This window comes from Salminus brasiliensis, chromosome 14 (genome assembly GCF_030463535.1).
Source record: "Salminus brasiliensis chromosome 14, fSalBra1.hap2, whole genome shotgun sequence".
In the NCBI taxonomy this organism is placed as follows: Eukaryota; Metazoa; Chordata; class Actinopteri; order Characiformes; family Bryconidae; genus Salminus; species Salminus brasiliensis.
Window position 1 is genome coordinate 12,283,983 of NC_132891.1, and position 22,500 is coordinate 12,306,482.

Consider the following 22,500-nt stretch of genomic DNA (forward strand, 5'->3'; position numbering starts at 1 on the left):
AGTCAAAACTAAATTACAGCAATCTTGAATCGCATGTATACATCTTTAATTGGACCAAATTTTACACAACTCAATGGTGACCAAACTAGTCTGAGGACTAGTATATATCTGATGATAGTAGTAAATATTCTATAGTTGGTGTCTGAAATTAGAATTTCTACTAGAAAAGCACACATAACAGATCTTGGATTTAAGATTTTACAAGTACAAGGGTATGCCATAGTGGGTTTTTTCAAACTTGCTTCGAGTGACTTACTTCAATTATATTAGCATTAAAGCTCAATCTCAAAACTGAAAAAACAAACTACCGACACCAAGCATGTCTTGGTCAATCAACTTTGTTTAGGGTAAAGGGGGAAAACTGCATACATTAGGTTCTTCAGTGAATTTCAAGTCACCATATGGCACTGATCAATCTAGCGCATTACAACAGTCTTTACTGTGTTCAGTCCACCTGTACTGCAGTTTCACATTTTCCAGCTTCAATATATCTGAATCAATTCACTTCAAAGTTAGTTAAGGATAACTCAAGGGCAGGAAAACATAAAAATGTGCAAGGCAAATTGAATGCATGACTGCGCTTGGAAAACACTGGGCAGTGCTCCAGGCCCTGTAGCCCCTGTGCAGTTTCACAACTTCTTGCTTCAAACACGCTAAACATCCAAATAAGAAACAAGGGCTCAATAAATAAATACTGATATGAGTCAGGCATACTGGAACTACGAGATGGAGTAAGGCCTCCAGGACCAGAGGGGAGCAGTACATGCCATACAAGAGTTTTTAACATCAACTTAAAAGTACAAACATGGCCCAAATTCCTTGAGCAAACCAGGGAAAACACAAGGCATTTTCAGAACTGTTGGCTTAACCAAACACTAAACAGGCAAGTCTTCACTCTCTCACCACACTCAACACAATTCATCCTACAGTTGAGGGAAAAACAATTGATTTTATTGGTTATTCTGAACTCAAAGTCAACTGATCTGTTCACCTTTACATACATAAAAAACAATTCCTGTGTCAGTAATCTATATATTTTGTTTTTCATCTGGTTGTGAAAGTACATGGGTACACCTATTAGATCTGTATAAAGGCTGACTCAGTGCCAGTAGATACAGGCAAAATAAAATGCACTAAACCTCAAAGTTTGGCCATTGCACTAATTGACATTAAAATATTTAAAAAGTCAACCTATAAGTTAAAAGGTATATAATTACATATTGTATGTTAATTTGTACAGTGTTATCATTCACATATTATTTAAACTAGAGATCAATATCTATAATTTTCATAATTTTTAATCATTTTGCTATTCACATTTACGCAACCGGAAAACATAAGTTCTGTGGCAATCTGAATAATCCCAAATAATTTATTTCAAAAACATGGAAAATGGGCCTAAATTTACAAAGGAACTTACCTCTGAAACCACAATAAATTAAAGACAAACTGCTTAGTGGTGTGGCCAGATGTTAAGACAGTGTGTTTCAAATGAAGATGACAAACACAAAAAACAAAACAAAACAAAAAAACAAACACAAAAAAAAAACAACACACACCATATACTGTGCCATCATCCTCAACAGTTGGCTGCAAAAACTTCAAAAACTCCCACAATGCTTATTTTGTGATCTTGCAGTTTGACATGGGCATCAGCTGGTCTCCTACCATCAGTGTGGCAATCGCGTGGCAGAAAAGGCGCAGATTGTCAGGCCTGGAACTGCCCTTTATCGCCATGCGCGATTAAGTAGTTTTACTTCTGCTAATCGCTTGCTTATCATAGTAGCAAAGAATAGGCCGAGCAGTACACTGCTGATCAGTACATAATCGTAATCATCCTTAAGAACATCAAACTGTTTGGAAGGGTACACTCTGGTCTGGTAGATGTCAAGGCCATAGGCAACCACCTAGGGGAGCAAAAATAAAAATACATGTTAGTTCTGACATAAGGGAACACAATGTGCATCAAATAATTGGGGAAATCTGGAGCTTAGCAGACACACAGTGACAAAATTTACAAATCACAGTAGGCATTCCATTTGAGAAAATAAATTATTAGCAATAAACAAGGACAGATAGTCAAGATACTTGCCAGACATGTAGACTCCAGGCCAGAGGGGGCCGTGTAGATACCTCTTACTCTTGATATGGTTTGGTTGTAGTTAATGAACCACTCAGTGCGAATCGGCATTTCAGGTGAGTATGGTATTAGATTTTCCTCTCTATTTTAAAAATAAAAAAAAAAAAAAAAAGAGAGAGAAGAGACAGACAATTATTAAATTGCCATAAATCTATACATATTGGTCATTTGCCGTTAGTTCACCGTTGCTCACCGGCTCTGATCAGAGGCCACTTCTGGTCTCCGTGGGTCCAGAAACATCTTTGGTAAAGACATGATGGCTCCCGATGGGAGTCCCACTGAATAAACAAACAAACAAACAAAAAAAGACCCTACCATCAGAAACTGACCATTTGAAGTTCTATGTAATTTAAAATAAAATAAAAAAGCCCACTGAACTAACCGAGGAGATGCCTGCTGGTGATGCCCTTCTCAGTAAGTGTTGCCTCCAAGGTGCTAATAGGTGAGGGGAATATATAGGACTGCTGTAGGACCTGAGGTGGGCGAGGTCTATCTAAAGAGCTGAACACTGTGCTGTTATACAGCTCCATTCCCTCAAAAAGCTCAAGCACAGAGAATTCGTTCCTCCTAGACTTTGTGTTCCAGTACACATACTGCACAGCAGGGGGAATAAAAAACAAACAAAACAAACACATTATTTCTGAGATCTGATCCTTAACAATTAGAACTTTCCACCAGAACATGTACGTTTGGTAGTCCTTTCACATGCTTCACATGCAAACATCTTTAAAACCAACACATTAGTAGACAGAGGAATCCCCGTCTACTCACCACCACCCAGTTCTCAGAGTGCACAAAGTGAACAGGTCCTCTGGCCTTCCTCTGCACTGCTTCATGGACAATCCTGCCAGTCACACCATCAATGAGGAACATCCCTACGAAGCTACGCTCCTGATGGCTGTCTGTGCTTTCAGTCACCACTGCCAGGAGGTTGGGGTTCAAGTACTAAAAGGAATTTCCAACATACACACCAAATCAGCTATGACATGCTAATAAAAAGGAGTTTCTAAAGTAAAAAAAAATTGTATATCTGCAATTATGATACAAGTACAAAATTGTTGGAGTATGATAAGTATTACCTTATAAAGCACACTGCGGTCACCCATGACACGGCCCTGAGAGTGGACATGCTCATTGGCACGTTTGCCTTTCACCCCCACTATCTTCTGCACTTCAGTGGGGATGACCACTTCCCAGATCAGCTCAGTGGATAGGTCTTTGCGTAGGCGGAAACCGGACAGTCGGCCCTGACTGGAGTCTACCAGATAGAAGAAAATAGACGACGCCATCTCTTGCAGCTGCTGCAGGACATTCTTAGTGGATGGAAATGCTGTAACCTAAAGGAGAGAGAGACAGATTTTTAGAAGTATAAGAATTTTATTTTTGCGTTAGTCTTGTCTACCAAATCCAATGACACTAACCTTGTACTGATCATCTATCAGGAGAAGAACTTTAGCATAGTCCTGATCCATGAGGGGCAGTAACAGTGACTGAAGAATGGGTCTCTGCAAAGCTGGGACACTGATATGGCTCTTCTTGCCAAAAATTGGATTAAAGACATAGAGACTTCCAAGGCCTGTGTCCTAGAGAGACAAGACAGTTTCATAATGAAACTTTGTTAACAACCAGGTTACTTATTTAGATAAGTTAATAAATATAAATAAATGAAAAATAAATAAGTAAATAAAGTAATTTGACGGAAAACACTCTCGCTCCTTCCCTTTGCAGCAGCTATTACGGAATTTATTACCTAGGAAGCTGGAATAAACTTACATATCTACCAGATAATACCAGATAGAAAAGGGCAAAGCTCACTACATAGGAAAACAACTGGAAAAAACAAACAATTCTATGATAATTTGCATTAATAATAAGGGTGTTCGAGAATATCAACATGTCACACTGTTTTGCAATACTGTACCAATTCTCAAAAACACACTATCAATTTTAATTAACACTTTAAATACAAAGATTGGTGGCAGACAGTGCTTTATAAACCCCTGCTTTTTTTAAATACTATGACAGTTTTCTTAAAAAATTATATATAAAAAAAAAAAAAAAAAAAAAAAAAAAAAAAAAAAAAAAAAACAGTATCACAATGCATCATTAAATATGAATTTATAACGCCTGTATCGTGATACGCATTTTATTGTCAGGTTCTTGCCAATACTCAATATAATTATTAAATGGTTATTTTTTAAAAACTGACCACTTAACAACATGCCCATTATCCTACCTTATCCTTAACGAGTAGAGTGCATTGGGGTGGATGAGGGAAATGAGCAGTGGTCCGCTGCACCATCAGTTTAAAGACTGAATTGGGCTGGATGTTTTCCAGGTACTGCTTCCACAAAACTGTTCCAGACTTACTATCAATGCCAAAGAGCTGTTAAAAAGAGGAGGGGAAAGAAACACCACACAACATGAGCACCAATTGAACATAATAATAATACAAAAACATTTTTGTACAATTATTTACATTGAATAATCTGATCACAGACAAATTAGTATTGACATGTTAATACAACAACAGACAAAAAGTTGAGCATCATGCTGGTTTGCCTCAGATCTTATTATTACAGAATGTCACAGATTATGCTAAACAAAAACACAATGAAGCCACAGACATACCCTCCGATGAACCTTCAACATAATCACTAACCTTCCCTGATGCAGTCACCATCACCATCATCTTCTGCAGGTTGAATTCATCCCGAGATAAAGTTTCAATGGTCACCTCATTTTTAACATGGCTGCGGGGCTTTCGGGCATCATAGAAGAGTTTCCACAAATGGCTCGTCCAGGCCTGCAGAAGGATGAGCTGCGAGGAGAGCCGCTTAAGAACCATGGGTAACAGTCCATCTGCAAAAATCACAGTAATATGATGCTTAAATACATGTTAAAGTATATATACCCCTTCATCAATTTCGTAAGTCTTTAGATTTGTGTGTGATGTTTACAATACTCAGATAAGCAACAATACCATCCTAATCACAACTGCTCTTTAAATTGGCTTGAAATCATATTGCATCAGCGCTTAGCAAACAAACTATCAGTATGACAAATGAACTGCAGATACTGTTATTAATACACAGAAGCAAATGCTCCAAATTACCTTGAATAGCTGGATCCAAGTGCAGCGAAAAGAAAGCAACAGGGAAAGAAAATAAATACAGAGGTAGCACAAGAAAAGACAAGGGCTTATTGGACAGATAGAAGACCAGTGCATTAGTGAGCATAAGCAGCATTAGCAGGCAGCAGATCAGACCATAAATATAATGTAAAAGGTATGATTAGATATATTGCACATGGGATTTTAGAAAAAAAAGCATTAGTATAAGGTGCAATTGTGAAATAGAACAAAAACAGCACAGTGATATTTGTAACATGCACATAAAGAAACAGACAAGCATACTTTGTGCAACAAAATCAGATTGAACAAAACTTCAGTCGTGGTGCAGATTATTGTACATTACCAGCTTTCTTTCCAAACTCTCCCTCCAATTCTGCCTGTGTTCCAGTGAGCGGCAAGTCCACCATCTCCATGGTGACAACATCAGCTAGGGCCTCCTCCCTAGTCCACACTACCCTGCCTGTAAAGTGACCATATAGTAATCTAAATATTAATATACAAGTTATATTCTCATGTATAGTTTTAAGCAAAGGGTTGTGCAACCCTGGTAAAAACATTTTGCTAATTTTCTGTGTAAGAGTAATAAATCCTCTACAGAAAACACACTTCTGCACATTTTAATGAGCATTTTTTTTCATCTGCTTAATTCAAAACATTTTTAAAATAACAAACTCACAAGAGACTGTATTCAACTGTAATTGTATGGCACTTTTACAACTGCCACTGTCACAAAGAAGCTGAACAGGAATCCAGTAATAGGGAAGGTGATCAACAAATCATAAAACCCCCAGAAGAGCAACCCGAAGGTGACAATGGGAAGGAAAAAATCCCTCAGAGCTGGAGGAAGAAATCTTGGGAGGAACCAAGACTCATAACAGTGAATATGGAATAAGACTGTTCTTCTGCTCAGGTGTGCTGATATAACCATTATATAATAAAAATAATAGAATCCTAGTAGTGATGGTAGGAATAATGAACATGATGGTTAACAATGGTTAATGATATTTGATCTGGTTGCCCAAACATTTGTACGTTTGTAGGAGATTTCCTTAATTATTTAAAAGTAAAAACAATAAAATATCAATTACATTATTTCATGTACAGAATAAATATGACTTCAACTTAAATACAGCTTCATGCAAACCTACCAGGCTGCTGTAAGAAGGTGAGGACAAGGTCTTCAGTTTGCACCAAGACCCTGTAGCCCACAGAATCATCTTTCTTCAGAAACGCATGGACATACAACTGAGGAGACAAACCAAATTAGCATTGCTCTGTACTGCAGTAATCACTAAGCATTCTGAAATGATAATTATCAGCAATTACTCTTGTTGGCTTTCCTCCATTAGGGTCCATGTAATAGATGATGGTGGTGTCAAGAAGCCTCCGACCAGTATCAGCACTGTACAGGTTAATACTGCATGCCTAGGAATAAATAGACAACAATTAATAGCAGAATGGAGATGAAAATGGAAAGACACTAGTCAGTCAGTGACCTTGGTCTACACTTACAGTCTCATTTTTTGGGGACATAACAGCAGCTACAGTCTTCTCCCCAGTTGTTGCAAAACCGACCAGATATGACTGCAGGGGAAAAGCAAATAAATGAATCAGCACTTTGAGCAGAAAAAATAACAATGCTATTAAACTACTGTCTTATGTGACTACACTATGTATAGCATACTGGGCTAAAGTCTCTGAGAGAAGAAACAAGGCCATCTTTCAGTTGCAGCAGGATATGGTGATCTGGACCAAGCTGCAGGAAGAATTCGGTGAGTGGAGGGCGGGCAGGGTGAGGCTGAGTGGAGATCAGAACAGGCTGGAACCCTGCAGCCACCTCCAGATCTAGAGTCTGGACAGAGAAAGACCAGTTATTTTATCTATTTGTAGCATATCTTGCAACATCTATAAGAACGTTAAGTAAATAAAGTAAACATGATATTTTGGTGAGTGAAGGGAGCTGTGCACCTGGAGTAGAATAGGAGTCATTTTTGTCTGCTCATCAGACTGCAGTGGCAAAGAGTACAAGGATTGTGTGGATGGGTCAACACATAAAAGCACTCCAGGACCAACCACTACACAGCTGGACTGCAAACTAGACATCCATGGAGCTGCAACTGATTTCTAAGGAGCAAAACAAAATGTTTTAAAAATCACACAACATTTTTAATTATTAAAAAAAATATTTTTTGAAAAAAAACATGCTTTGAGGCATAAACAATGTGACGGGTAGAGGTGCAGTGCTGTAGCAATGTGAAGGCCCGAATGACAATTTATAATATAAATATAGGGAGGGATGTTTTTGAAAAAATTATTACACTATGGTCCAGTTTTCCAGACAGAGATAAAGTCTAGTTCTAGACTACACCATTAAAACATAAAATATTGTCCTATGACACGACTTGATCCCAGTCTGTGAAATAGTTTGTTACTAAAATACAATATTATACTTCATATGATTTAAACCCTAAAAGCAATGCTTTACCTGTTTCATTATTTCCCCATCTTCTATGTTGTATTCGACAATAACGATATGGGAGTTGGGAACCACACCAAGAACAAAGACCTGTCCATTGCCTCCAGAGTAGACCGTCTGATACTGAACAGTGTCACTACAAGATGCAAGACAACAGAGCACAAAACTGAACATATCTTCTGGCCAGAGTTGAACCAGGTACATCACATATTTACATACTTCAAAACAAACAGGAGAGAAAATCCGTTAGAAGGGATCACTTCTCTCTAATCTAAGATTCTCCTTACCTCTCTGGAAGATTTTCCACCCATTTCTGATGGCCATTGGAAAGGTAATGAAGGGAGACTGTTGATTTCTTAAGCACTGCAGCATACTTCACAAGGTCTTGCACTCCAATAAAAGCAGCAGACTGAAAACTAAGGGGAAAATAATTGTTACTACATGTCTGAATTTGAAACAACACTGTTATATTCTTTAAAAAAAAAAAAAAAAAAAGAAATCACAAACACCTAACCTTCCAGTATCAAGCACTGTCTCCCAATTCAAGCCACCAACAGTGGTTTCCCAGGAACGAAGAAGGCGACCATTCCCAACAACAACAAGGGCATCTGGTAGACAGCAGACACAGGTTTTACATGTTTTTCCCTGCACTTAAATGGTTTTAAAACGAAAAAGAACAGTCACAGATACCTTGTCCATGCATCAGAAGTGTATCGATATGGCCTTCTGGTCCTGTCTTGTCGACATGTCGCCAGACTACAATCAGAACCAAGATTATCATCAAGATTATCCTCTTTCTAAACCTATTTACATACAAACACACACACACACTATTTGCACATACATTTTGCAAACATTAATGAAAAATTAACAAATGCAAACCTTCCAATGAATGCATTTCAGTACTTACAAAGCTCTCCAGTTCTGGAGTTGAGGGAGGCAAAAATATTCTTCTCGGTTGCTACCAGGAGCTTTTTAGATGCTTGGGAATGAGTATCAAAGAGTGCAAATCGCACCTCGCCGACAAACTGTTGTCTCCTGAAATAAGACGGCATAACATTTAGCAAATAGCAACAATAATCACTCATAACTTGTGCAGTATTTGTATAATGCAGCAGTACAACACATAATTAATCTACTAAAAACAGGTGCTGTACTGTTCATTTGCCCTCCTGAAGCAAACAGCTTTTTATTTGTCAGCGTTCTATTGGTCAATTCATGAAGAAAATTGACACAATGTAAAGAACAACTGGCAGATTTACATCATGTCAAAACATGAAAAAAATGAAGATACAAGGTTTTTGCGTGGCAGCAATGACATGCTTGCAAGTTCCTGTCAGTCACCTTAAAAAACACACAGGTGTATTTTATCTGTACACATTTCTTTGGATAAGGCATACCCAATTATGTTCATAATCATACATTAACTTAACTAGCATACAATATTTATCTTAAAAGAAATGTAAGCATTAGACTTTAGATTAAAAAATAAATGTATCTATTTTGGAAATCACCTTCAGTCAGGTGTGTCAATTTTATTTTTTTATTTATTTATTTTTTTTTGTCAAAACTCCCAACTCTTTCTCTCTGGTATAAAGAACAAATACTTAACTTAAATGATCTTTTTTGTCTAAAATGTGTTGTACATAATTTACTGTGTAAAGTTATTTACATTGAAGACTGCAGGCTATAGTTAGTTAGCTAACTACATATCCCAACATGGGCAGAGGGACAATCTAGCTGCTCTAATAATGTCTTAATGCACAAAAACAAAACCTTTTAAACTCAAGACACCAAAAAGAACAGTGCAATGCACGGTTTCAGATAACTCATTACTGATGAGCAGTTTTAGCTAGAAAGAGCTGATATGATCTCCACGGCAGCAAAGCTGGGATCAGACGGTTACGAGCTAGCAGGTGGCTGAGCTCGGATCAGTCCAGTTAAATTACACTCAGAAACTGGACCTCAGCGGTTGCTTTACATGCAATATTAGCTCCAAGAGCAAGAACAAAATCCAGTGACAATAATAACCATTTGGAGCATCTTCACACATTAACCAATCACTTCGATTTCGGTGTCATTCGCCAGTTAGCCATTAGCTGTTAGCTTCCCATGACCACCGGCAGTTTGAATGGTCCCCATCAAAATACTACATGTCATGAATGACTGCAGTATCCACATACTGCCCTCGTATACATACCAGTCAAATTTCCCCACTTGGTCCTCGAACACCGCCACAGAGAACCCTAATAAACACAATGACACCGAAAACACAGCTAACAGGCCAGCCATTGCTGCAGACACTCGGATCCCAAGAGTCTCAGCGGTTAAGGACCCCACAACCACTACGGTCACTAGCGATTTGTTTATTACCGGCTAAAGGAGACCAAACTCCTGTAACAAGGTATGTTCAGTTATTTCACACTGTAGTTTCCAGTTTTACCTAACAAATAAACAGTGCTTACGTTTGCCCGTACTTTGTATGAATGCTGTTGGTGTTAATACAGTCAGGCAGTTCTGCTGACTGCCTTTACGCTTGAAAGCAGTGGTTCCCATCCTGAAGCCGGTCACCCACCCGAACCATGGATGCTGTAAGGTGGGACTGTAGGTGGGCACAAGTATACATATACACTGATCTGGTCTGAGAGATGTAATGCAAGAGTTTAACCATCAATTCATAGTTTATTTAAGGCCATGTTCTTGTTAGACGTCAGGAACCTCAATTGGTTCAACCTCTTGTTGGTTGAATTATGTACCACTTACCATAATGCAACAATAACCATCAGTCATGAATGTCATTAATAAAAATGAATGCAATATGAATCTGCTTCCTTCCTTCTTCCTTATTTTGTGCCTGCACAAGATGTATAGGTCTTTGGTGTACTGTAAATATTAGACCGCTGCCCTTTACACTGTCTAAGAATGACTACTGGACCAACAAAAATGTTAAAAAGGTATTATAAGCCCCAAGAGTACATTTGATATTAAATATCAGTATTTAATTTAACCACTCTGGAATCGAAGGCTGTAAGGCAGGAATGTTCATACATGTCAGTCTATCACAGGAGACCACACAGACCCATTCACTTAGATCTAGGGGCAATTTAATACCTACAATTTGTGAGTTCTTAGGAGGTTGGAAGAAACTCGGAGCACCCAGAGAAAATCCACAGGGAGAACACGCTAAGCTCTTTACAAACAGGAGAAGGGTTGGATTCTTTTCTGCCAGTGCTGGCTGGCATTTCACCCAGCACATTATGCAGCACAGCATCCGGAACATCCTAATGCACCTAGCACACCAACGGGCACTTTTTAAAGCAGCCTGCACACCAACTGGTACATTTCAAGGCTGCCGGTACACCAACCTGCACATCCTAAAGCTCCTGGCACATCAACTGGCATACCTAAAAGCAGCCGGCACACCAACTAGTATATCTTAAGGCAGCTGGCACACCAACCTGCATATCTTAAAGATCCTGGCACATCAACTGGCATACCTAAAAGCAGCCGGCACACCAACTGGTATATCTTAAGGTAGCTGGCACACCAACTGGCACATGGTACATCAGTCAGCACACCAACAAGCACATCTTTCAGCAGCAGGAACACCAAGCGGCATAATCCAAAGGAGCTGGCTGCTGTGAGATGTGCTGGTTGATGGGCCAGTTGCAGTGAGATGTGCTGGTTGATGGGCCAGCTGCTGTAAGCTGTGCTGGTTGGAGTACCAGCTGCTGTCATATGTGCTGGTTGGTGTACGACTGCTGTGAGATGTGCTGGTTGGTGTACGACTGCTGAGAGATGTGTTGGTTGGTGAACCAGCTGCTGTGAGATGTGTTGGTTGGTGAACCGGCTGCTGTGAGATGTGCTGGTTGGTGAACCGGCTGCTGTGAGATGTGCTGGTTGGTGAACCGGCTGCTGAGAGATGTGCTTGTTGGTGAACTGGCTGCTGTGAGATGTGCTGGTTGGAGTACCAGCTGCTGTGAGATGTGCTGGTTGATGGGCCAGTTGCTGTAAGATGTGCTGGCTGGTGCACCGGCTGCTGTTAGATGTGCTGGTTGGTTTTATGGCTGCTGTTAGATGTGCTGGTTGGTGCACTGGCTGCTGTAAGATGTGCTGGCTGGTGCACCGGCTGCTGTAAGATGTGCTGGCTGGTGCACCGGCTGCTGTAAGATGTGCTGGTTGGTTTTACGGCTGCTGTGAGATGTGCTTGTTGGTGTACTGGCTGCTGGGAGATGTGCTAGTTGGTTTTACGGCTGCTGTGAGATGTGCTGGTTGGTGTACTGGCTGCTGTGAGATGTGCTAGTTGGTTTTACGGCTGCTGTGAGATGTGCTGGTTGGTGTACTGGCTGCTGTGAGATTTTCTGGTTGGTGTACTTGCTGCTGTGAGATGTGCTTGTTGGTGTACTGGCTGCTGTGAGATGTGTGGGTTGGTTTTACGGCTGCTTTGGGGTGTGCTGGTTGGTGTACCGGCTGCTGTGAGATGTGCTGGTTGGTGTACTGGCTGCTGTCATATGTGCTGGTTGGTTTTACGGCTGTTTTGGGATGTGCTGGTTGGTGTACTGGCTGCTGTGAGATGTGCTGGTTGGTGCACTGGCTGCTGTAAGATGTGCTGGCTGGTGCACCGGCTGCTGTAAGATGTGCTGGCTGGTGCACCGGCTGCTGTAAGATGTGCTGGTTGGTTTTACGGCTGCTGTGAGATGTGCTTGTTGGTGTACTGGCTGCTGGGAGATGTGCTAGTTGGTTTTACGGCTGCTGTGAGATGTGCTGGTTGGTGTACTGGCTGCTGTGAGATTTTCTGGTTGGTGTACTTGCTGCTGTGAGATGTGCTTGTTGGTGTACTGGCTGCTGTGAGATGTGTGGGTTGGTTTTACGGCTGCTTTGGGGTGTGCTGGTTGGTGTACCGGCTGCTGTGAGATGTGCTGGTTGGTGTACTGGCTGCTGTGAGATGTGCTGGTTGGTTTTACGGCTGTTTTGGGATGTGCTGGTTGGTGTACTGGCTGCTGTGAGATGTGCTGGTTGGTGTACTGGCTGCTGTAAAATGTGCTGGTTGGTGTACCGGCTGCTGTGAGATGTGCTGGTTGGTGTACTGGCTGCTGTGAGATGTGCTGGTTGGTTTTACGGCTGTTTTGGGATGTGCTGGTTGGTGTACTGGCTGCTGTGAGATGTGCTGGTTGGTGTACTGGCTGCTGTAAAATGTGCTGGTTGGTGTACTGGCTGCTGTGAGATGTGCTGGTTGGTTTTACGGCTGCTTTGGGGTGTGCTGGTTGGTGTACCGGCTGCTATGAGATGTGCTGGTTGGTGTACTGGCTGCTGTGAGATGTGCTGGTTGGTGTACTGGCTGCTGTGAGATGCGCTGGTTGGTGTACTGGCTGCTGTAAAATGTGCTGGTTGGTGTACTGGCTGCTGGCGTTCCAGCTGCTGTGTAATGTGCTGGTTGGTGTATGGCTGCTAGTGTTCCAGCTGCTTTAGGATGGCTGGTTGGTGTGCCGACTACTTTAAGACACACGTGCCGGACTGGTTTAAAAACTACTAGCCAGCACGCAGGGATTCAACCCCCGACTGACAAGACGGACAAGAAGATAAAACTGACAACCCCAACCCCCTGGATTTGTGCGGCACCATCACAAGGTATGTACTGTTTATGTGTATATTTTTTGTGTTGTTCATATAGTAATAAAATAGACTGTACATTATTTTTGCTGGGTTTAATATATTGGCTGACCCACAAGGAATTTGTTATTCAATTTTTGCAGTTTTTTACATTTTGACAGAATGATGAATGGATAAAATGCTTTAATAAAATATTTTTTACGTTGACTTACAATGTAATATAATACTATATATTACAAGGCATATGCTTTAAACATACTTTTGCAATCTAGGCACATATTCAGTTTACAGTATCTTAAAATACTGTATCAATACCGTTATCCTTTAATAAGAATATTACCGTTATTATTATTATTATTGTTATTATTATAATAACTTAGTATGAATCAAATACTAATAATAAAATATTATGAAACAAATAATAATTACAAATCATTAATAATTATTGATAATAATAATCATCATCGTCATTATTATTATTACTATTATTATTATTATTAATATTATGTTTAGCTCTCCACGCCGCCCTCTCTCCTCCTCACGCGAATGTCTCGTGACATTCGATGTGACGTAATCAAGGAAGTAAGCAGGAGCAGCCTATCTTCATTCAGTGAACTGTTGGAGGCAGTGGCTGTGTCTAAAACGTAGCACATGCTGCCTACTCAGACAGTATATCGAGGCAGGAAGGCACCTAATCATGTCTGAATCTAGTGTTTGCATCCGAAGCTGCGCGACGAGACACCTGCGTTTGACCAGTCTTTGAAGGCTAGCTAATAGTCAGCAGTAATCTGTCAGTATTTAGTAGGCGTGCGTCGATACGTCCAGCTGGTACCTTCATCACGCCTCCTTCTAAGGCTCCAACTTGTAGGCAGCAAGGCGTTGAGGCAGCTACCTTCACTTCCAGACACAACCAATGAGTCTGCGCTGGCGCTGATTATCACACTGTAGAAGAGCAGAGACGCGGAGAGCTGCAGGGAGAGGAAGGTAGATCCCGGGTCAGTCCTGTTGAACTGCGGTGTGTTGATTCCTCAGTCACTGTGTTTTAACCGGCTCGTTAAAGAGGGTGTTTTCTAATGCTGGTTCAGTAGCCTATGCTTCATACACTCGGACTGTAGCCAGCTTATCTGGCAAAATTGGAAAGTGTGCTTTTAAAAATCTATATGATAAAAAAATATAGTAGGTGTACAATCTTTTAAATAACATATATAGCAAGAAATTGATCTTCATGTTGGATAGACATTCTAAGGTTCTGTATGGTGCTGAAAAGAGGTTCTCATTATAATAGTGGAACCCTTTTGGTGCTGCTTTGCAATAACCATTTAAGCATCCAAATGTTAATTGAGTTGAGTATGAATAATTATATATAGAATTATTGTCTTTATAGTTCCGACAGCCATGCAGGGAGGCGCGGATGAATCAATGCGAGGCCACAGAGCAGGACAGCGGGCAGCAGGGAAGTGGAGAGCCAGGTTTAGCAGTACCAGGATGGAACAGTTGGGACAGGGCATTTCAATACATGGAAAAGAGAGAGAACCAGAAAGGAGGGAAAACACAAGGGGTTAGGAGGGGGTTTAAGGCCTTCATTCTGACTGTATCAGTAAGGATATCAGGTTCAGCCCACAAAAATAGTTCTGTGTTGCCTGGGGTTTTTTAAGCTGCTGTTGCAATAAACTGAGGAATGCCAAAGTCACAGTTACAGTCAGACATCAGTGTTTGTGGAAAGTAGATGGCTGTGACCATTCAGTTTAAAAAATGGCTTTAAAAAGTTGTACATCAATTTTAATTCTAAACTACGAACTTGTGATCAAACAGACAGGGGCACTGTCAGAATATTTTACGCATTGTGAGTCTTATGAAATGTCGTGTAAAATAGCTGTGCAAACATGAACATTTTGCAAAAAGTATGTGTATTGCTATAAAGCTTATGCATAGGGCTAGGAATTCACCCAGCATTGCATCACTTAGTCAAGTGCACACAGTTCAGGGTTAAACTATTACTCAGAAGACGCTTCCTATCTTCTATTAAAACTGCACTTTGGCTGCAGTACTGTCAGCTGAAAAGATTTGAAGATTTCTTTATGTTCTTTATGTTAGAAGCCATTTCTTTCATAATGTAATTTATTTACTCTACATGAGTAATGATCACACAGGAAATGTGTAGAAATATTCGAATTGTAATTTGGTACTCTGATGAAGTCGAGTCAAATTAGAGATTAACAGAAACATACACTTTGACCTGAGACGTTCAAACAGTGTTTGAAGTCCAGAGCTTGCTTCTTTATTTTTGCTCTGTTGCTGCGAGGCTAATGTCGTTAAAAAGTAATAGAAGTGTAATCCCATGCAGTAGCATTGCTCCCATGCAGTAGCATTGCACCAATGCCGTTACAATCCTAAATCATGACAATAAAGCTGCATTAAATTGTAATTTAAACATAATTTCAAACAAACCGTATGAAAAATGGACAAAAGTACAGAAAATTCACATGTTGAAGTGCTGAGATTCCGATGCTATATTTGTAATATCTTCTTCTAATATCTTTTTATAGATTACGTTATGCCATACAGTGTCAGAAACGTGTCTTTAGGATCTGACAGAGACTTTCTTTATTTTAGACTGTTCTGATCATGCCGTCCCCTGTTAAAGTCATCGTGGTTGGGGCCGGGAGCCGGGGTGAGACCTACTCTGACTATGCCTCCATCCATCCTGAACTTATGCAAGTATGTCTGACTTTTCCTGTCCTCATTTCTGGTCTAGATCATTGCTTGATTAATGAATGAATGGAGAAGAATAGCTAATGCACATGCAGTCCTTGTAACAAATGCATTCATCTACTTTAAGCTGCACCTATTTCTGAGACAACCATTAACTATTAACTATTAACTATTTTTTAAATTTCTTGATTTCAGAAGAATCAATGAATGAGCGTGTGTCCAAATACTTTTGTCCATATAGTGTATGCTGCAATCACTTAATATACGACAATATACTGTTCACTATAACTTTGTCATTACCTATTTACTTTCCTAGGTTGTAGGAATCGCTGACCCAAGACTTTTTGCACGAACAAAGCTCCAGAAACGGCATAACGTCGCTGATGAAAACACATTTGATGGTAAAGGTTTGGTCCCTTGCGCAGCTCTGTGCGTTGCGTCGTAAACATTCAGTCGTTCTGATTTACAACATATCACGGCCTGTGGTGTTTGCAGACTGGCGCTGTGTAGCAGAGAGGGAGAAGTTTGCAGATGCAGTTTTTATCTGCACTCCTGATCGTCTTCATAAGGTTTGTCAACTCTCCTGTTGTTTATCTAATAGTTTTGATGTAAATTTAAGCAATATCTGACCCAGAAATCCAACTTTTTAAATCTAATGCCGCCTTTTAAAATGCTGACACTATAGCCTGAAGATCAGAGTTTGAATCCCGGGTCATGCTGCTTCGCCATCTGCAGCCGGAGCCCAAGAGAGCACAATTGTCCATGCTCTCTCTGGGTGAATAGAGGGTGCTCTCTCTCCCTCAATGCTTAAACTGGGATGCTGGCTGGCACAGGCGTCTGTTGGCTGATGTAGCAGAGCTGGGGAAGAGGAGACATGTCTTCCTAGTGTTGGGAGCATTGTTAGGGAAATAGGCGCAGTTGTAGTGAGTGGTGGGTTAATTAGCTCAGTTAAACTGGGGAGAGAATTGGGTAAAGATGTAAAAATGTTAAACTGTCTTCGTGCAGTACTGTTGTACCGTCTGCATCTGTTTTCCAGGATCCTGCAGTGTCGCTGGCAAAAAAGGGATACCATATACTGCTGGAGAAGCCCATGGCTGTAAGTGGTACAGTTTTGAGAATTAAACTCACTTTTCAGGAGGCTACATTTCTTTATGGAATCTAACGAGATTCTACAATGTTCAAGCCATCTTTAATCTTTTCAAATACTTTCACACAAGAACGATCATTTTCTGACGACTTTAATACGGAAAACTCACGTCAGGTTTTTTCATGTTGTGACTGACGAAGAAACCACAGTGGCTGGCATTGAAATTAGCATCTTCAAGTAAACATGATGATGTCCTATCATTCCTATCATTCCTATCATTCCTCCCACATAAATAAGAAGGAGTATTGTGTTCCAGGTCTGCCAAACGGATAGCCTTGGAATAGTTTGCATAATAGTTAAAATAACAGAACGTGGCAAGGCTGCCAATACTAGACACTAAAAGGTTCAAAACAGGACCAGGGCCTTCAGTGACGAGGAGTAAAAAGCTCTGTGCAGTAACGTGTTCCATGGTCAGGCCATATCTGGTTATACAGTGGTTGGTTTCCATTTAAACCCTTCACTCAAATTTGTCCCCAGCGTGACCAGATAAGATCCACATTTAAAGCACAGCAATATGTGTGTTGTTTACATTTGTGTATTTTAGTTTTTTCATCTGTTGCAGTATTCTGCACTGTTAACTTGCAACAGACAACTAAACTCTTCATCAGTGTAAGATTATTCTGTCATTTGCTAGAAAATACCAGACAGATGCATTTCTACATGCATAGTTGTATGCTGATATTAAAGTACTGGGACACCTCCCTATTCATTGATTGTTCTGAAATCAAGGGTATTAAAAAAAAAGTTTATCCTGCTTTTGTTGGAGTAACTATCTCCATGGTGTAGAGAAGGCTTCCTTGTAGGGCTGGGCAATATGGTAAAAATACTATATCATGGTATGTAAAGACTTTTTTCTCAATGCTCTCAATGCACAATATTTATCAGAATATATGTAATCACAGACTAAAAACATCAGTAGCAACAGATTCTTATTAACTGGTATTCAGATTCTCTCTTGTACTGAATACAGTGATTTTTATTCAACATCTAATTAAACCAGTGTAATTACACTGTTTGTAATGAAACCTGCAGCTCATCAGAGGTAATTAAGCACTAACAGTATCCTCCATATGCTTAGAAAAACATATTGTGTATCACAATAACAATATTTATTGCGATACAGTAAAATATCGTCATGTTGTCCAGCTCTACTTCCTACTAGATTTTGGAGCAGCATTGCTGTGAGGATTTGAATGCATTCAGTGACAAGAGCGTTGGTAAGGTCAGGATGTTGGATCCTGACCTCATTCCCAACTTACAACTCATCCCAGAAATTGTGGATGGAGCACCCACCGTCATTCCAAAGAACACAGTTCCACTGCTCCACAGCTCAATGCTTTATACCCCTTTAGCCCACACCTGGCATTAGACATGGTGCCAACAGGTTCATGATTATCTGCTCCAGAGAGTCCTATTCTATTGGCACTACTTCTGTACAGGGACTAGACAAGCTGTGTGTATGTGTCAGAAACAGGTGCATACACTCATGAAAAAAGGGTGTGCACAAACATTTGGACATACAGCGTATTTTGGCCAAATTTCATTTCTCACTCAAATGCTTCTCCATTGTGACCGGGTTGAGATTTGTTTTTACGTTTCTGTGTAAGACGCACATTAACATGTTTATGCTGTCAACCGTTATAAGACATTTATACAGGCAATGAATCATCTGTGTTCGGTGAGGGGAAGACTTTGTGTTGCAGCTGCTGTGATTTTGATATGTCTCTGACCACCTTTGAATGTTGTTTGAGTAATCCGATTGAAATCCGATGACATTGCTTTCTGGGTGTGTTTAACCCTGGCTTTTTTCAGTCAAGTGAAATTTGAGCATGGTCCTTTCACTGCAAAGATGTAAACAGCTTCTATGGGTGCTGACATAATACCAGTCTACTTTTATATTTTGGACTGTAAAGGGCTTGTGCGCCTGTGGTTAATCAGGGTCTGAGAAGTTGGTCCAAATATATGTATTCATAAGTATACCAATAACATTTTGTGCTTCTCCTGCCTGCAGGTGACTCTAGAGGACTGCACAGAGATTGCAGAAGCTTGCATTCAAACTGGTGTAATACTAACAGTGTGTCACGTTCTCCGATATGACCCCGTCATCAGCCAAATAAAGGTACATTCATTTCAGAGTCTGCACTCTCTGATATTGAATGAGCATGTATCTGATACCTAATTCCACTCTGGTTCCTCCATAATTTTAGGTGCTCATTGACAGTGGAGCCATTGGAGATGTAATGCATATTCAACACTTTGAACCGGTAAGATCAGGGTTGGTGACAGACTGCCAAAAGTAGTGGGGAACAAAAACTACATTAGTAAACTACACTAGACAGCTGGGCCACTGTCTGACTAACAACTACAACTTTCAGCATTGCGTTTAATTCCCTCAAAAATAAACATCTCTGAGCTGAGCACCTCATTAGGAATACTACAGTAATACGGTTTAAGACTTAGTTTGGCACTCAATCCAGCCTTAATTCTTTGAGACGTGGATTCCACAAAATTCCTTTGAGATATTGGACCATATTGACATGACTGCAGATTTGTCAGGAGTGCTTTAATGCTGCAAATCTCCCATTTTGCCTCATCCCTGAAGGCAAGACCTGTAGTACACTGAGCTCATCGTCAGATTCTAGAAAGTTGAAGATTGTGGCATCATCATGCTGGAAGTAGCCATTAGAAGATCCCGCTGCTGTAGCTGAAACTGAGATTTGTTCAGGCTTATCGGTCAGTGGTCTGTATGGTTAGATAGTCAGGTGATTTTAAGTAGCTTGGATTTCATTAAAAGAGGTGTGGACACAGCTGCAGTATTTTGAAATGTGGTGGGTCAAATGGCTGCGTGAGCATGAGTCTAACTTAGTCTAACTTTTTTCTGTAAACTTCTTGCGTCTCCCTCATCTCTGCCAGGTGGGGTACTATCACTTTGCCCACTCTTTTGTGAGAGGGAACTGGAGAAATGAAGCTGAAAGCTCATTTGCTCTTTTAGCCAAATCCTGCCATGACCTGGACCTGATTCATCACTGGGCTGGAGGGCGCAAGTACAGAACAACTTCAATTTTTTATTTATTTATTTGTTTTATTTGTTTGGGTACAAAGTTTCAAAGTTACCAAACTGTGATAGCCATTTTATTAATTTCTCATTTTTTAATGGGCAGTGATAAAAGCTGTTATGATATACAGGTGTATAAAAGTTTCATCGTTTGGATCCCTCAGCCATTTCCGGAAAGAAAACAAGGTATGCCTTCAGTGTCAATGCAAATAAATGTAGGTGTTTGAACTGTTCTACTTAAACTGATTGCTTTTTATTTAGCCATCAGGGGCATCAAATCGGTGCTTAGACTGCTCTGTAGAGAGTGACTGTCCATATTCTGCAAAGAAAATCTACTTGGACAGAGTTAAAAGGGTAATATTCCTGTAGCCCACTTATTCTAACGGTTTCCTAAAATGCCTTGACATACAATACATGCAGTCTCTAAAGCTTTTGGGATAATATGCAACATTGGACTTTTTTGGCACTAATTATAAAGGCAAATTTAAATAAATTTAAATTTAAAATGTTTTCTAAGATTATTTATAATATATGTGTTTTTAGGGTTTGGTGAGATGGCCAGTGTCAGTAGTGTGCCCCAATTCAGTTCCTGACATTGAGTCAGTAACCGAGGCCTTAAAGACTGGGCCCTATGGTCGCTGTGTCTACGAATGTGACAATGATGTGTGCTCAAATCAGGTTCAGTATTTTTTATCCAACACTTGTTGTTATCATCAAAATGTTAAATCTGTGTCACATGTACAACATGCTTTAGAAAAAAAGATTGATATTATTACACTGAAATGTCATCAGTGTCACGCAAAACCCTTTATGTCCAAAATATCAACTTTACAGTAGAGGGAAAAAAATGTTTAATTCAAGCTAATGTACAAAGATGTTATTCCAAGTAATTTTGGAGCATTTTTTAAATTTGACACAGCATAAAGTAGCACTGCAAATTCTGCTAAAGAGTGTATAGTGCATGAATGGACATGCAAACTTTTGATGGATAAATGTATTTCTTTCATTTTCTTAAATGCATAAATGTTAATTACTTATCATATTCCCACTCACTTCAGGTTGTGAACATGGAATTTGAGGGGGGCCTCACTGCTTCTTTTACCATGGTGGCATTCACAGAAGAGATATGTCACCGTAAAACAAGCATCCAAGGCACCAGGGTAGGACTCTGTGATCATAGCAAAACAAGATTTGGGTGTTGGGTGTAATTTGACAGTTCTTAATTTGTTCCACAGGGGGAGCTGTCCTGCAATGGACGAGAAATCAAAGTATTCGACTTTCTTACCCAGAAGTCCAAAGAGCATGCAGTGCCTAAAAACGCACCTGGCAACTTCAGCACAGGCGGTCATGGGGTTGCAGATTATCACCTTGTTGCTGCCTTCATTTCAGCTGTGGGGGTTAGTTATGTGCTTTAAACTGAACACATGCCCTTTATCGTATTGAGGCACAAATGCACCAGTGTATAGGAATATGCATTTATATGAATTCCTGAACTGTCTAAATCTCTAAATAATGGATGTATTTAGTTTTTTTTTTTTCTTAAATCTTGGAAATGAATAGATAGTTTCAGTGGTCTAACTATGGCTTTCCTCTTTAACTGATATAGAGTGAAGATCCACTGCTGATCAAGTCAGGTCCAAAGGAGACTTTAGCAAGTCACAGACTGGTGTTTGAGGCTGAACGCTCCCGTCTAGAGAACAGGGTCGTGTTCTGTGGAACTGAACATGACTAGAAGTCAGAAGATCACTGAAGGGGAAAATGGTGTATGAAGGATCTAAACTTACACTATATATATATATATATATATATATATATATATATATATATATGTGAGTGTAATGCATAATTACAGGATGTATTCTTACAGGCTTCAGCAACAAAACACATTTTTGTTAGTAAGGGTCGAAACAGTCACTAGAGCAACTGATTGTCTTCAGTTTCGTACATTTTTATTGTTAATTTTTTATACTAAATAAATCATTGTTTTATTTTGTCTGTTGACAAAAATGAAATTAGTAATATTTTTAGGTAGTCATACAAAATAATTAAATGTTAAAATGATAAATCATTTTTAAAAGAATGTAGTTCAAAAAATTTCAAACTCAGGAGTATTACAGTTGCATTGCATTGCATTTGTCTCGTGATGTTTCATTTGTATCTTTAAATCAAATATCCAATTCAGCTAATAAAATAATGTTTTTTGATTAATGGGATCATACAGAACTTT

At 39.8% G+C, this 22,500-nt stretch overlaps 2 protein-coding genes across 4 annotated transcripts; one reads left to right on the forward strand and one right to left on the reverse strand.

Annotated features, from left to right (window-relative positions):
- Positions 1 to 29: 29 nt before the first annotated feature.
- On the reverse strand, positions 30 to 10,057 carry emc1 (ER membrane protein complex subunit 1). Its single transcript, XM_072697088.1, has 21 exons — positions 9,950 to 10,057; positions 8,660 to 8,787; positions 8,440 to 8,505; positions 8,264 to 8,357; positions 8,037 to 8,165; positions 7,759 to 7,885; positions 7,242 to 7,397; positions 6,958 to 7,125; positions 6,786 to 6,857; positions 6,600 to 6,698; positions 6,422 to 6,518; positions 5,617 to 5,733; positions 4,803 to 5,002; positions 4,377 to 4,526; positions 3,562 to 3,723; positions 3,220 to 3,477; positions 2,912 to 3,085; positions 2,523 to 2,733; positions 2,334 to 2,418; positions 2,093 to 2,222; positions 30 to 1,907 (listed from the first exon to the last, which is right to left on the reverse strand). The coding sequence occupies exons 1-21, from the start codon at positions 10,039 to 10,041 to the stop codon at positions 1,728 to 1,730; spliced, it is 2,895 nt and encodes a 964-aa protein (XP_072553189.1). The 5' UTR covers positions 10,042 to 10,057; the 3' UTR covers positions 30 to 1,727.
- Positions 10,058 to 13,980: 3,923 nt separating this feature from the next.
- On the forward strand, positions 13,981 to 22,112 carry LOC140577042 (putative oxidoreductase YteT). 3 transcript variants are annotated; one of them, XM_072696816.1, is made up of 14 exons: positions 13,981 to 14,374; positions 15,973 to 16,077; positions 16,388 to 16,472; positions 16,567 to 16,640; positions 17,108 to 17,167; positions 19,230 to 19,337; positions 19,426 to 19,482; positions 20,132 to 20,262; positions 20,405 to 20,459; positions 20,535 to 20,627; positions 20,817 to 20,951; positions 21,332 to 21,433; positions 21,509 to 21,670; positions 21,880 to 22,112. In XM_072696816.1, exons 2-14 carry the CDS (start codon positions 15,985 to 15,987, stop codon positions 22,003 to 22,005), a joined length of 1,281 nt encoding a protein of 426 aa, XP_072552917.1. In that variant the 5' UTR covers positions 13,981 to 14,374; positions 15,973 to 15,984; the 3' UTR covers positions 22,006 to 22,112. The 3 variants fall into 3 exon arrangements, with proteins under 3 accessions (XP_072552917.1, XP_072552920.1, XP_072552921.1); XM_072696819.1 differs by having other exon boundaries at positions 13,981 to 14,354; XM_072696820.1 differs by having other exon boundaries at positions 13,981 to 14,343.
- The last annotated feature ends 388 nt before the right edge of the window (positions 22,113 to 22,500 follow it).

Bases quoted from the DNA above. Each gene is read 5' to 3' on its own strand.
- LOC140577042 (XM_072696816.1), top strand. From the start codon at position 15,985: ATGCCGTCCCCTGTTAAAGTCATCGTGGTTGGGGCCGGGAGCCGGGGT. The intron at 19,338-19,425 runs GTACATTCATTT...CCATAATTTTAG, and splicing joins CCGTCATCAGCCAAATAAAG to GTGCTCATTGACAGTGGAGC. The intron at 20,263-20,404 runs GTACAGAACAAC...TATGATATACAG, and splicing joins CACTGGGCTGGAGGGCGCAA to GTGTATAAAAGTTTCATCGT.
- emc1 (XM_072697088.1), bottom strand. From the start codon at position 10,041: ATGGCTGGCCTGTTAGCTGTGTTTTCGGTGTCATTGTGTTTATTAGGG. The intron at 8,506-8,659 runs GTAAGTACTGAA...TTCTGATTGTAG, and splicing joins CTCCAGAACTGGAGAGCTTT to TCTGGCGACATGTCGACAAG. The intron at 5,003-5,616 runs GTAATGTACAAT...TGATTTTTGCAG, and splicing joins AGAGTTTGGAAAGAAAGCTG to ATGGACTGTTACCCATGGTT.